At 33.2% G+C, this 15470-nt stretch overlaps 1 protein-coding gene across 9 annotated transcripts; it reads left to right on the forward strand.

The window, feature by feature from the left end:
* The first annotated feature begins 979 nt into the window (after positions 1 to 979).
* Positions 980 to 11287, forward strand: LOC109812186 (bifunctional 3-dehydroquinate dehydratase/shikimate dehydrogenase, chloroplastic). 9 transcript variants are annotated; one of them, XR_014427874.1, is made up of 10 exons: positions 980 to 1262; positions 1412 to 1517; positions 1634 to 1852; positions 1937 to 2271; positions 2738 to 2801; positions 2893 to 3001; positions 3091 to 3225; positions 3457 to 3605; positions 8360 to 8465; positions 8586 to 8724. XR_014427874.1 is itself a non-coding variant. In XM_029269994.2 (9 exons), exons 2-9 carry the CDS (start codon positions 8636 to 8638, stop codon positions 11091 to 11093), a joined length of 1164 nt encoding a protein of 387 aa, XP_029125827.2. In that variant the 5' UTR covers positions 7917 to 8465; positions 8582 to 8635; the 3' UTR covers positions 11094 to 11287. The 9 variants fall into 9 exon arrangements, 2 of the variants coding, with proteins under 2 accessions (XP_029125827.2, XP_029125829.2); XR_014427871.1 differs by having other exon boundaries at positions 8582 to 8720; XR_014427875.1 differs by having other exon boundaries at positions 1638 to 1852; positions 8582 to 8720.
* Positions 11288 to 15470: the final 4183 nt, after the last annotated feature.

The raw sequence follows: 15470 nt of genomic DNA on the forward strand, positions 1-15470 counted from the left end.
TTTATTTTCAAGGATTTGTCTTGAATTTATCTACTAATCAATTATATGTAGAAATTAATGTTAGTTGCTCTACTTTTTTTTTTTTTTTTAACTTTACATTAATTGATTATAAAAAAAATTCATTTATTTTTATTTATTTTCTCTCTTAAAAGTATTTTTTTATTTAGAAATTTACACAAACAATCTTAAAAAACTCTCAAAATTCGTTAAAACTTGTGTACTCTCTCTATATATATATTACATCATCTGACAGTCATCATCTATAAATTGAAGAAAGAAGAAAGGTGGAACCACCACAAACATATTATATGAACATGAATATCCACCTACGTTAATGATATATATATATACCCCACCATCCATTTTTCATTTTTTAAAACAAGCACATTTTTTTTTATATCTTATTTCTCCTCTGCAGCTAGCTAGCACAGCACACCACTGCTTCAACCTCAGTTCGTTAATTTCCTTGCGAAATGACAATCATCAGTGCGCCGGTATCCATTTTCTTTTGAACTCCTTCACATGCATTTTATATATATATATATATATATATATATATATATATATATATATATATATATATATATATATATATATATATATATATATATATTATTCATGCATCATGCATACTTGGTTATTAGCAATGCTTCTTATTAGAAAGTTCGAGTAAGATTTAAATGTGAAGCTTCATTTATCATTACTAAATCTTCTTGATGAATAATAACATCTAGAAGGATGATGGAATTGTAAGTGGAGGCAGAAGAAACTCAACACTAATTTGTGCTTCAACCACCGCGGACTCAGTGGAAGAAATGTTGTTTGAGATGGCCAAGGCAAAAGAATTGGGTGCTGACCTTGTAGAGGCTCGTTTGGACTTCTTGAAGGACTTTCATCCCATTCAACATCTTCACATTCTAATCAATAACCGTCCTTTGCCCATTTTAATCACTTACAGGTATTATATGTTGAATATGGTGTGGCAAATTTATGTGTGGCAAATTTAGTCCCACATCGAATAAGTTTTTTTTGATGTGGCCAAATTAGTCCCACATTGGATAGGTTTGGGAATGTGTAGTGCCTTAGGTTCTATATATAGAAACCCTTCCCTTCACTTTGAAATCATCCCAACTACAAGTTCATTTGTAACTTCTAAGGCTTGTAGTTTTCTCTTCTCTCTCTATTGTAATATTTCTTAGTGAAATATATTTGGTAGTGTCCGAGGAAGTAGGCATAATTGGCTGAACCTCGTTAAATTCTTGGTGTTCTTTCTTTCTTGTTTTGCTTTTGGTTTAAAATTTGCTAGACGTTTCCGCAACATTATATATATATATGTAACTAAATATACATCCAATATATATGTTTTTAATTCATTAATCTATGCATTTGATGATAGAAATATAAATTTCAGACCAATATGGGAAGGAGGAGAGTACGAGGGTGATGAAAACAAGCGACAAGAAGCTCTACGTCTAGCCATTGAATTGGGGTCTGAGTTTGTTGATGTTGAGCTAAAGGTAAATTTAAGTAACACTGACATGTATATCCGTTTACCTACCATGCAAAATATAATAAATAAAGTATTGTACTTGTATAAATTAAAGCTGCTATATACGTGTTTTGTGTATGGAAGGTAGCTCGTGATTTTTACAATTCCATTGGAGGGAAGAAACCTGTGAATGTGAAGATGATTGTGTCTTCACACAACTTGGAAAATACTCCATCTGTGGAGGAAATTGGTAACCTTGCTGCAACAATTCAAGCTTCAGGGGCAGATGTGGTGAAGATTGTAACAACTGCTTTAGACATCACAGATTGTGCACGTCTTTTCCAAGTCCTAGTGCATTCTCAGGTAATTAATAATTCACGTGTTCTTATCATAAATGAACATCAAATGCATAAGTGCACTTGGTAATTAATTATTGAATAAATGTAGGTCCCAATGATAGGAATTGCAATGGGTGAGAAGGGATTTATGTCTCGGGTACTATGCGCAAAATTTGGAGGATTTCTCACGTTTGGTTCAATTGAGGGTGCTCCTGGGCAACCAAGTATCACTGAATTGTTGGATTTGTACAATTTTAGACATATTGGGGTTGCCACCAAAGTACATGGTGTTATAGGCAAACCTATTAGTCATAGCAAAAGTCCTCATCTTTATAATGCAGCCTTCAAGTCTGTGGGATTTGATGGGGTTTACTTGCCTTTGTTGGTCGATAATGTCTCTGATTTTCTTAACACTTGCTCATCTCCTGATTTTGTTGGCTACAGGTATCATAACATCTTCCTAGAATCTTCCATTCTATAACATATAACATATAGTTGAATTGAAGGTCCTCCAGTTTTTCTATATTTTTCTGTGTTAACCTATGAGTATTTTTAAGAGTAAATTACATAATCACCTCTTAGGGAGATTGTATAATCAACTCTTAATTGTTTAATTAATCCAACACTTATTCATAATATTAGCTCCTTAATTATTTGATTATATCTTGACTATCGTAAGGAAGATATTATTGAATGTTAAAAAAGTAAGATGTGTAAATCCAATTTCACGAAATCTGTGTCGAGGTAATTTGCTTTATTCTAATAGACTTCAGGCACGTAATATTGTGATCTATGGTTAATTTTATGGAATCCTGCAGTTACAAAAAGTTTAACAGGACAACATTGTGTGTGTGTGTGTGAAAAGTGCCATGATTGCTTGAAGTAATTCTTATTTCTTTAACAAAACCAGTTACACGATTCCTCACAAGTTGGATGGACTTAGATGTTGTGATGAGGTGGACCCTATTGCAAAGGTATTTTAGCTTTTAAAACTCTGTCTCCCATCTTAATTAATTTTCTGTCATTTGAACATAATTTAGCTTCCTAATGAAATGATGTTATCAGGCAATAGGAGCTATTAGTTGCATGATTAAGAGGCCAAATGATGGAAAACTAATAGGCTATAATGTTGATTATCTTGGAGCCATTGCAGCTATTGAGGAACAACTAAAAGGTTTGTGTGTTTCTTTGCAGCAATTGAGGAAGGACTATGAGGTTTTGAATATTTAGTTATAGCTTTGCTTACAACTGTTTGCATTGCAGATTCCATATCTGGTTCACGTTCACCTTTGTATGGTAAACTGTTTGTGGTTATGGGAGCTGGTGGAGCAGGAAAGGCATTAGCTTACGGTGGAAAAGAAAAAGGGGCAAGAATAGTTGTTGCCAATCGTACATATGGTGAGAAAATGTTGTTAGTTTAGTTTGTTGATGAATTACTTGATGGGTTTTTGAATTTTCATTTTTTGAGATATATTTTTTATGAGAATTATCTTTTGTTTGTGGAGTATTCATATATACATTGTCGAGTAGTCTTTGTTGATTGTTGCACTTAAAAGAGAAGTATTTTTTTTTTTTTACAACATTAATGAGGACAAAGAGTGTGATATTTTTTTTTTTGACTATGATCAGCCAAAGCCAAAGAACTTGCGAGTAAAGTGGGAGGAAAGGCTATTCCTCTATCTGAATTAGAGAAGTTCCACCCAGAAGAAGGAATGATACTCGCAAATGCTACATCCGTTGGAATGAAACCGAATATTGACGACACACCCATACCAAAGGTTTGATGTAGCATATTTTGATATTACCAAACGATCTATAAATGGTGTATTTGCAATTGAGTAACAATAAACTCCTATGACATGTTTTATCATTCATTTTTGGAGTTTGGTGGGTACGTTCATAATGTCAATGTAAAAATATTTATAACATATTTCATTAAAACCCATGAAATATGATGGAGATCCGAACTTAGTTTCTGTGGTATTTAGCAAATTTTAAACCTCTGTTCAAATTGAGCTGAGATGGCAAACGAAGAAAATCCACTTAGAATTACATCATCAACTTTGAATGCTTCTTCAAGCATTTTGCAAAGAGCTGTTGGTGGGAATCCAAGGTTGATGGTAGAGATTTTCGATGGCAGCGGTCATTTCGGCATGTGGCAAAGTGAGGTTCTAGATGCTCTTTTTCAGCAAGGTCTAGACATTACAATTGAAGGAAAGAAACCAGAAAGTATGGGAGAGGAAGATTGGAAGACCCTCAATCGATTGGCATGTGGTACAATAAGGTCATGCTTATCAAGAGAGCAGAAGTATGCATTCTGCAAAGAGACCTCTGCTAGTAAGTTGATGACGGAGTTGGAGGAAAAGTTCTTGAAGAAAAGCAGTCAGAATAAACTTCACATGAAGAAAAGGCTGTTTCGGTTCACTTACATTCCTGGTGCCACAATGAATGATCACATCACTAGTTTTAATCAGCTTGTTGCTGATTTGTTAAACCTGGACGTGACTTTTGAAGATGAGGATCTTGCCCTAATGTTGTTGGGATCACTTCCTGAAGAGTTTGAGTTTCTGGAAACAACTCTACTCCATGGGAAGGTTGCTGTGTCTCTAAATGAAGTTTGTGGAGCCCTATACAGCTATGAACTGAGGAGAAAAGACAAAAAAGATAGCTCAGAGAAGGCTAATGAAGCTTTGGTTGCAAGAGGACGTCCGGTGATCCAGGCGAAAGGAAAGAAGAAGCGATCGAAGTCGAAGGCTAAAGTTGGGAAAGATGAGTGTGCCTTTTGTCGAGAAAAGGGGCATTGGAAGAAAGATTGTCCTAAACTAAAAAACAAAGGTCAATCTAAGACTGTTGCAGATTCAAATGTAGCTGAGTATGTTGATGACTCAGATTATTCACTTGCTGTTTCTGGTTCAACCAGCTCTTCTAGTGCTTGGATTCTTGATTCGGGATGCAGCAATCATATGTGTCCTAATCGAGAATGGTTCTATGATTTCAGAGAACTAGAAGAAGGAGTTGTTTATACAGCAAATGATGTTCCTCTTACCACACATGGGATTGGTTCTATTCGATTGAAGAATCGTGATGGAGCAATCAGAACTTTGAAGGATGTTCGTTTTGTCCCGAGTTTATCAAGAAATCTCATTTCTGTGGGAGCCTTAGAAGAGAAGGGTTTCATGGTGCACGCAGAAGGTGGAGTAATGAAGATAATCTCTGGAGCTCTGGTGGTAATGAAAGGAGTTCGGAAAAATAATAGGTTGTACTATTACCAAGGTACTACTATTATTGGAACTGCAGCAGTGGCATCCAGTGACGAGAAGGAGTTGGAGTCGGCCAAGTTATGGCATATGCGGCTGGGACACGCTGGTGAAAGATCCTTGAATTTACTCATGAAACAAGGATTGTTGAAAAATATTCAGGCTTGCAAATTGGACTTTTGTGAGCATTGTGTCAAAGGGAAGAAGACAAGGGTGAAATTTGGAACAGCTATCCATGATACTAAAGGTATTTTGGATTATGTTCATTCTGATGTGTGGGGACCTTCAAAAACAGCATCATTGGCAGGAAACCACTACTATGTCACCTTTGTTGATGATTTTTCCCGGAGAATTTGGGTGTATGCAATAAAGACTAAGGATGAGGTGCTTGGAATTTTCCTTAAATGGAAAAAGAGGATGGAAACCCAAACTGGGCGAAAGATCAAGCATTTTCGAACAGACAATGGTGGGGAGTACACGAGTGATCCATTTAAGAAGGCTTGCGAAGAAAGCGGCATTGTCAGACACTTCACAGTCAAGCACACACCACAACAAAATGGAGTGGCAGAACGCATGAATCGAACATTGCTGGAGAAAGTTCGGTGTATGTTGTCCAATGCTGGATTGGGCAAACAGTTTTGGGCTGAAGCTGTTGTATATGCGAGTCATCTTATCAATCGCCTACCATCAAGTGCAATTGGTGGCAAAACACCACTAGAGAAATGGTTCGGAAAACCTGCTACAGATTATGATTCCTTACATGTATTTGGCTGCACTGCTTATTATCATGTTAAGGAGTCAAAATTGGATCCTCGTGCAAAGAAAGCAATTTTTCATGGGGATTGCATCTGGTGTAAAAGGATATCGTCTTTGGTGCCTAGAGACCAAGAAGACAATCATTAGCAGGGATGTCACCTTTGATGAATCTACCATGTTGGGAAAGGTGACAACAGAACAAAAGAAGAATGGTACTCCAAAACAGGTGGAGTTTGAAAGGAAGATTGTTTTTCCAGCAAATGATGAAGAAAAAACTCCTATGGTAGATGAGGAGTCAGATGAAGAAGAGGTTCATATCCAAGAACCTCCACAGCAACTTGAATCAATTGCATTAAGAAAGCCAAAGAGGACAACCATAATGCCTGCTCGTTATGTTGATATGGTGTCCTATGCATCTCCAGTTGCAAGTGATGATATTCCTACCACTTATATTGAAGCAGTCAAAGGTTCAGAAGAAGATAAGTGGAGAAGTGCCATGTCCGAAGAAATGGAGTCCCTTAGAAGGAACCAGACTTGGAAGTTAGCAAATCTTCCAAAGGGAAAGAAAGCAATTGGGTGCAAATGGGTATATGCAAAGAAAGATGGATTTCCTGACAAGTCAGAAGTGCGCTACAAAGCAAGGTTAGTAGCCAAAGGTTATGCTCAGAAGGAAGGAATTGACTACAATGAGGTGTTTTCTCCAGTTGTAAAACACTCTTCCATCCGTGTTCTGTTGGCTTTGGTGGCACAATTGGATATGGAACTGGTTCAAATGGATGTAAAGACGGCATTTTTACATGGAGACTTGGAGGAGGAAATCTATATGACTCAGCCTGAAGGGTTCAAGGTTGCTGGAAAAGAAAATATGTTTTGTAAACTTGAAAAATCGTTGTACGGATTGAAGCAATCACCAAGACAATGGTACAAACGATTTGACAAGTTTATGTTGAGGCAAAAGTACACAAGGAGCAAGTACGATCACTGTGTGTATTTGCGCAAGCTGCATGATGGATCTTTTATATATCTTCTTCTTTATGTTGATGATATGTTGATTGCTTCCAAGAACAAAGAGGAAATTGAGAAGTTAAAAACTCAATTAAATGGTGAATTTGAAATGAAGGATCTTGGTGAAGCAAAGAAGATTCTTGGCATGGAGATAAGTAGAGACAGAAAATTGGGAAGACTTTGTTTAACTCAGAAAGAGTATTTGAAAAGGGTACTAAAACGTTTTGGCATATCTGATGAATCCAAACCTGTTAGTACACCACTTGCTTCTCATTTTAAACTCAGTGCAAATTTATCTCCAAGAGATGCAGCAGAGAAAGCCTACATGTCTAAAGTTCCATATGCTAGCGCTGTTGGAAGCTTAATGTATGCTATGGTGTGTACAAGGCCTGACATTTCTTATGCAGTAGGGGTTGTGAGCAGGTACATGCATAATCCAGGAAAAGAGCATTGGCAAGCTGTGAAATGGATTCTACGGTACATTCTGAACACTGTAGATGTTGGTTTGGTATTTCAGCAGGAACAAGATGGTCAAAATGTGGTTGGATATTGTGATTCCAACTATGCTGGAGATCTGGATAATCGTCGATCAACTACTGGCTATGTTTTTACTTTGGCAAAAGCACCGGTATGTTGGAGGTCTACTTTACAGTCAACTGTAGCTTTGTCTACAACAGAGGCAGAGTATATGGCTTTGACAGAGGCTGTGAAGGAAGCAATTTGGCTTCAAGGGTTGCTTGGTGAATTAGGAATTCTACAAAAGCATGTGAAGGTGCATTGTGATAGTCAAAGTGCAATCATGTTGGCAAAGAATCAAACTTACCATGCAAGGACGAAGCATATTGATGTTCGTTACCACTTCATAAGAGAGATTATCGAAGAAGGTGGAGTGGCTATCCAGAAGATAAGGACCACAGAGAATCCAGCTGATATATTGACAAAGGTAGTAGATTCAATCAAGTTCCAACACTGTTTGGACTTGATTAATATTATCAAAATTTGAAGATTACATTGGTAGACACTATCAAAGATGAGAGATTTGAAAATATGAAATTTGCCAAGGTGGAGATTTGTTGAATATGGTGTGGCAAATTTATGTGTGGCAAATTTAGTCCCACATCGAATAAGTTTTTTTTGATGTGGCCAAATTAGTCCCACATTGGATAGGTTTGGGAATGTGTAGTGCCTTAGGTTCTATATATAGAAACCCTTCCCTTCACTTTGAAATCATCCCAACTACAAGTTCATTTGTAACTTCTAAGGCTTGTAGTTTTCTCTTCTCTCTCTATTGTAATATTTCTTAGTGAAATATATTTGGTAGTGTCCGAGGAAGTAGGCATAATTGGCTGAACCTCGTTAAATTCTTGGTGTTCTTTCTTTCTTGTTTTGCTTTTGGTTTAAAATTTGCTAGACGTTTCCGCAACATTATATATATATGTAACTAAATATACATCCAATATATATGTTTTTAATTCATTAATCTATGCATTTGATGATAGAAATATAAATTTCAGACCAATATGGGAAGGAGGAGAGTACGAGGGTGATGAAAACAAGCGACAAGAAGCTCTACGTCTAGCCATTGAATTGGGGTCTGAGTTTGTTGATGTTGAGCTAAAGGTAAATTTAAGTAACACTGACATGTATATCCGTTTACCTACCATGCAAAATATAATAAATAAAGTATTGTACTTGTATAAATTAAAGCTGCTATATACGTGTTTTGTGTATGGAAGGTAGCTCGTGATTTTTACAATTCCATTGGAGGGAAGAAACCTGTGAATGTGAAGATGATTGTGTCTTCACACAACTTGGAAAATACTCCATCTGTGGAGGAAATTGGTAACCTTGCTGCAACAATTCAAGCTTCAGGGGCAGATGTGGTGAAGATTGTAACAACTGCTTTAGACATCACAGATTGTGCACGTCTTTTCCAAGTCCTAGTGCATTCTCAGGTAATTAATAATTCACGTGTTCTTATCATAAATGAACATCAAATGCATAAGTGCACTTGGTAATTAATTATTGAATAAATGTAGGTCCCAATGATAGGAATTGCAATGGGTGAGAAGGGATTTATGTCTCGGGTACTATGCGCAAAATTTGGAGGATTTCTCACGTTTGGTTCAATTGAGGGTGCTCCTGGGCAACCAAGTATCACTGAATTGTTGGATTTGTACAATTTTAGACATATTGGGGTTGCCACCAAAGTACATGGTGTTATAGGCAAACCTATTAGTCATAGCAAAAGTCCTCATCTTTATAATGCAGCCTTCAAGTCTGTGGGATTTGATGGGGTTTACTTGCCTTTGTTGGTCGATAATGTCTCTGATTTTCTTAACACTTGCTCATCTCCTGATTTTGTTGGCTACAGGTATCATAACATCTTCCTAGAATCTTCCATTCTATAACATATAACATATAGTTGAATTGAAGGTCCTCCAGTTTTTCTATATTTTTCTGTGTTAACCTATGAGTATTTTTAAGAGTAAATTACATAATCACCTCTTAGGGAGATTGTATAATCAACTCTTAATTGTTTAATTAATCCAACACTTATTCATAATATTAGCTCCTTAATTATTTGATTATATCTTGACTATCGTAAGGAAGATATTATTGAATGTTAAAAAAGTAAGATGTGTAAATCCAATTTCACGAAATCTGTGTCGAGGTAATTTGCTTTATTCTAATAGACTTCAGGCACGTAATATTGTGATCTATGGTTAATTTTATGGAATCCTGCAGTTACAAAAAGTTTAACAGGACAACATTGTGTGTGTGTGTGTGAAAAGTGCCATGATTGCTTGAAGTAATTCTTATTTCTTTAACAAAACCAGTTACACGATTCCTCACAAGTTGGATGGACTTAGATGTTGTGATGAGGTGGACCCTATTGCAAAGGTATTTTAGCTTTTAAAACTCTGTCTCCCATCTTAATTAATTTTCTGTCATTTGAACATAATTTAGCTTCCTAATGAAATGATGTTATCAGGCAATAGGAGCTATTAGTTGCATGATTAAGAGGCCAAATGATGGAAAACTAATAGGCTATAATGTTGATTATCTTGGAGCCATTGCAGCTATTGAGGAACAACTAAAAGGTTTGTGTGTTTCTTTGCAGCAATTGAGGAAGGACTATGAGGTTTTGAATATTTAGTTATAGCTTTGCTTACAACTGTTTGCATTGCAGATTCCATATCTGGTTCACGTTCACCTTTGTATGGTAAACTGTTTGTGGTTATGGGAGCTGGTGGAGCAGGAAAGGCATTAGCTTACGGTGGAAAAGAAAAAGGGGCAAGAATAGTTGTTGCCAATCGTACATATGGTGAGAAAATGTTGTTAGTTTAGTTTGTTGATGAATTACTTGATGGGTTTTTGAATTTTCATTTTTTGAGATATATTTTTTATGAGAATTATCTTTTGTTTGTGGAGTATTCATATATACATTGTCGAGTAGTCTTTGTTGATTGTTGCACTTAAAAGAGAAGTATTTTTTTTTTTTTACAACATTAATGAGGACAAAGAGTGTGATATTTTTTTTTTTGACTATGATCAGCCAAAGCCAAAGAACTTGCGAGTAAAGTGGGAGGAAAGGCTATTCCTCTATCTGAATTAGAGAAGTTCCACCCAGAAGAAGGAATGATACTCGCAAATGCTACATCCGTTGGAATGAAACCGAATATTGACGACACACCCATACCAAAGGTTTGATGTAGCATATTTTGATATTACCAAACGATCTATAAATGGTGTATTTGCAATTGAGTAACAATAAACTCCTATGACATGTTTTATCATTCATTTTTGGAGTTTGGTGGGTACGTTCATAATGTCAATGTAAAAATATTTATAACATATTTCATTAAAACCCATGAAATATGATGGAGATCCGAACTTAGTTTCTGTGGTATTGATCATCTAAATTATATATGCAGGTAGCACTGAAACACTACTCGTTGGTGTTTGATGCGGTTTACACACCGAAATTGACAAGACTCCTTCGAGAATCACAAGAAGCTGGAGCTGCCATAGTCTATGGTACAGAAATGTTCATCAATCAAGCATTCGTCCAGTTTGAAAGGTTCACAAAGTTGCCAGGTTAGTTACTAGTTAGACAATTAATAATATATATAGCATCGTATAATTAATATTCAATTTTCATACTTATGGTTATGAATTCACTTCAAATTGTGTGTCACAGCACCAAAGCAACTCATGAGGGATGTGCTGGCAAGAAATACATGAGAATATATAAGTTCTGGTCACGAAGCTTCTCTTTAGTTTTATTTAGTGTTTCTATCTGGATATTCAGAAATCACAAGACATATATTAATGTTAATGTATCCAAGGCATTATCGGCTTTCACTTTTCTATGTTCTCACGGTTTTATTTTTTAAGGGAGAAGATATTTATAAACTTATTAGCCTTATTTTTCATCCCATATGAGACTTTTAGTGAGATGAAACGTGCATAAATTTAAGCAACTTACTTGTCCACCATCAAATTTCATGTCTGGTGGAAGACTTCCTCTTTTTCATATGCTGGGGTGGCATAAAAAATTTTAAAACAGATGGGTAGACACTTATAGAAAAAGATAGAAGAAAAATAATATATAAATAGGTGATGTGATATAATAAAAGAAAAGAATTTAAAATGAACGATGAATATTAACGAAGTGAATGTAGTGGAGGGGTATTCATATTTTAATACTCAACAAAATTATATAAAGAAAAAGAATCAGAAAACTCAAACAATGAGGTTAATATTTTTTTTTTCTTACCATGCACTAAAGGGTGTAAAGTGTAAAATAGGTATGTTTTGACTTTTTTGTATGGGGGGGGATGATAAGGAGGTTTTGAATCATTATTATTTAGTTATTAATCTTTATTATATTTTATATATAAGTATATTTATTATTACCAGTTTAATTATGATTTAATTGCAATTAGATCAAGGAATTTTTTTTTAGAGAAAGATAAAGGAATTATGAACTGGTATTATTACTGTTTCAATAATTTGTCAACTTTTAAAAAGAATTTATTTTAATTGTATTAAAAAAAGCATATTCAGAACGTTTTGATTGTCAGCTCATGTTTAGAAAGAAAATAAAAAGAATATTAAAAAGAAAAAAGGTTTAAGAAGAGCACCAAACCAAATTCTCTCAATAATTGTAACAAAAACAATGTGAAACCAAAAGAAAATCTCACAATAGAATACCATTTGTAAATTCTCAATAAAAAATCACAAACATTCAGTTTGTAAAATCTCGTTCATTGGATCGTTATTTTTAGAGAAAATAACACTTAACTCACTTGAATTAAATTCCTTTTAAAACAAACAAATTAAACTTTAATTTTACCTTAATTAATTTTAAAATTTTATCCTTTTTTAATAAAAAAATTCTAAATTTCCTGTCTAAAAAACAAACAACATAAATTTTAATTTTGTTTCAAGATCCTTACACTCTATCTCCTTATACATAAAAATCTTTATTTCAATTTCATGTAAATCGACCCTTACAATTGAATCTCTCCTCTCTCTCTCTTTTTTTATTATTATTTTTATTATTTTTTATTTATTTTATTTATTTTTAATTTTATTTATTTATTTTTTTATTATAAATAATCACTTATATTAAATTGATGTTAAACGATGAAATATCAATCAATGTTTATTTTATTTCTCAGTCATTTATAAGTTTTAATTTTGTAAACTATTTTTCTATATGTTGAAATCTAATATTTTTTAAATTAAATTAATTAAATAAATACTTGTTAAATGATTTTTATTATTTTTTTTATCCTTCCTGCATGAATGTTACGGATTGAATTAGTTTAAATATAATAAAAAAAAATGAAATCTGAGTCAATTAATTTTAATTAACTCAACCTAATTCAAATTTAAATTGTTTTTCTCTACCTCGAACTAAACCAACTCAATATTAATAATAAGTTAGTTCAGTTTTTATCATTTGATATTTAATAAAAAAAAACTTTTTAAAAATATAAACAAACATTATTTAATCTCAAAATTATCAAATAATATTGTTATAAAAGAATTAAAAAAATACATATTTGAGTGTAATTAAATTACACTAACTAAATAATAATATAAATTACTAAAAAATGCATAAATAGTTAACTAAATCATAATTGTCTCTTCTATAATAGGAAATAAAAAATCTAACAAAAAAATATTCTATACAAACTTAAGTATTTAGATGTAATCTATTGGCTTGTTTGGTAGAGAATAAATAAGTAAAAAATAAGATGGAGAGAATGAAAATAAAAAAGTAAAAATAAGAGAGATTGTTTGGTTGAGAAAAAATAGAGTGAATAGAAATTAAAAAATAGTGAATCTCATCTTCTTATTTTATTTATTTATTGATTTCTCTCTCATCTTATATATATATATATATATATATATATATATATATATATATATATATATATATATATATATATATATATATATATATATATATATATATATATATATATTGATTTTTCTCGTTTATTTTTCTTCAACTAAATAATTGATATCCATTGTCGTGTTTAGTAAAGAATAAATAAGTAAAAAATAAGGTAGAGAAAATAAAAATAAAAAGTTTAAATATAAGAGAGATTATTTAATTGAGAAAATATAAAGTGAAAAGAAATTAAAAGATGATAAATCCATATTCTTATTTATTTTTCTCTCCTTGTTTCTTATATATATCTTATTTTTCATTAATTTCTCTTCGACTAAACAATCAAAATTTTATTTTATTTCTTATCAATTTTTCTTCACTTCTTATTTCTATACACTTTATTTTATATTTATTTATTTCCTTTCTACTAAACACAAGGTATATGATATGCCTTTCGAATTTGAATTTAAAAGGTAAATAAATACTTTAAAATGATGCACAATATTTATTTTGTTAATCGATAATAATAATTGTAATAATAATAATAATAACAATAACAATAACAATAAATAGTTAGTTTAATTAATTAATTGATTTGAATTAATTTAATTTTTTTAAAATTTGTCTATAGTTTTAAAAATCGGACCAATCATCAAACAGGTTAGAGTATTATGTTAGTGGATCAGAGGTTGAACCGGTAAGTCACTAATTAAACCGCACGACTTGATTTTTATTAATTTTTAGAAAAATATTCATGTAAAATATATTTTACTTATAAATTTTAATAAATTCATATCCTATCTTAAATTTCAGTTTTCATCTTACTTAAAATTATCTTTATTTTTATTTTATATAAAAAAATACATAAAAATATTAATGGTTGAATCAGTTTGACCCACCAGTTCGACCAATCAGTTCACTAGTTAAACCAAAAAATTAACAGGTTCATTTCAATTTAAAATGAATTAAATACACAATCGATCCAATTCAAGATTTGAACCGACTGAATCACTAATTCCTGGTTTAACCGGTCTAACAGGTCGGTTCGATCGGGTTTTAAAACACTTTGGGGTAAGGTGAATTCTCTGAAGGACCACTTTCACAAGTGGTCCATGGGTGCATCATCAATTTTCACCCTTAGATGCATCTAAACTAGTAGACCATAATACACCTTACCACACTGGATCTAAATTTTCGATTTTTTTACTGATTTTTTTTTTTAAATTACCCACAAAAAAAAACACGTGGCAACAGACGCAGCTGCTACTGACACTCGGAACGGGCCGTTCTGAAATCAGAACGGGCCGTTCCAAATGAATAAATAACACATAAATATTGGACCAGAACGGGCCGTTCCAGATGACAAAAAAACACATGAAGAATGGAACGGAACGGCCCGTTCCAACATCAGAACGGCCCGTTCCGAATTCAAAAATGACACATCAATAATTAAATCAGAACGGGCCGTTCTGAAAACGGAACGGCCCGTTCTAACTACAAATTTGTCACACGAATTTTTTAAAGCAAAATAATATATTTTTTATCCATTCTACTAAATTACATCTACACCCTAAGCCCTAAACCCAAAAAATCTTATACTAAGGTCCATAATACAAGACCAAACAATATAAACTCTTGTACTACCAAATATATAAGAAAAGTGGTCATCCACTAAGGCTCATAATACAAGACCAAACATTATAAACTCCTATACTACCAAATATATGAGAAAGGCAGTCACCCATGTAAAGTCCAAGTAAAGAGAACCTTAGGCCCACCAAACCCATTGGGCTCACTAAGCTCAGAAGTAAACAAAAGCCCAAAGACCCACAAAGCCCAAAACTAGGCCCAATAAGCTTAAAACTCAAAAAGTCTTATACTAAGGCCCATAATACAAGACCAAACATTATAAACTCCTATACTACCAAATATATGAGAAAGGTGGTCATCCATGTAAAGACCAAGTAATGAGAACCTTAGGCCCACCAAACTCATTGGGCTCACTAAGCTCAGAAGTAAACAATAGCCCAAAGGCCCACAAAGCCCAAAACTAGGCCCAATAAGCTTAAAACCCAAAAAGTCTTATACTAAGGCCCATAATACAAGACCAAACATTATAAACTCCTATACTACCAAATATATGAGAAAGGTGGTCATCCATGTAAAGACCAAGTAAAGAGAACCTTAGGCCCACCAAACTCATTGGGCTCACT

Source organism: Cajanus cajan, chromosome 7 (assembly GCF_000230855.2).
Source record: "Cajanus cajan strain Asha chromosome 7, NIPB_CcT2T_4, whole genome shotgun sequence".
NCBI lineage: Eukaryota > Viridiplantae > Streptophyta > Magnoliopsida > Fabales > Fabaceae > Cajanus > Cajanus cajan.

What these genes read in the sequence shown, in the direction of transcription:
- LOC109812186 (XM_029269994.2), top strand. Translation starts at nt 8,636, where the DNA reads ATGATTGTGTCTTCACACAACTTGGAAAATACTCCATCTGTGGAGGAA. An exon ending in AAGTCCTAGTGCATTCTCAG is followed by an intron (nt 8,801 to 8,884) that starts GTAATTAATAAT and finishes GAATAAATGTAG; the next exon opens with GTCCCAATGATAGGAATTGC. An exon ending in TATTGAGGAACAACTAAAAG is followed by an intron (nt 9,950 to 10,038) that starts GTTTGTGTGTTT and finishes TTTGCATTGCAG; the next exon opens with ATTCCATATCTGGTTCACGT.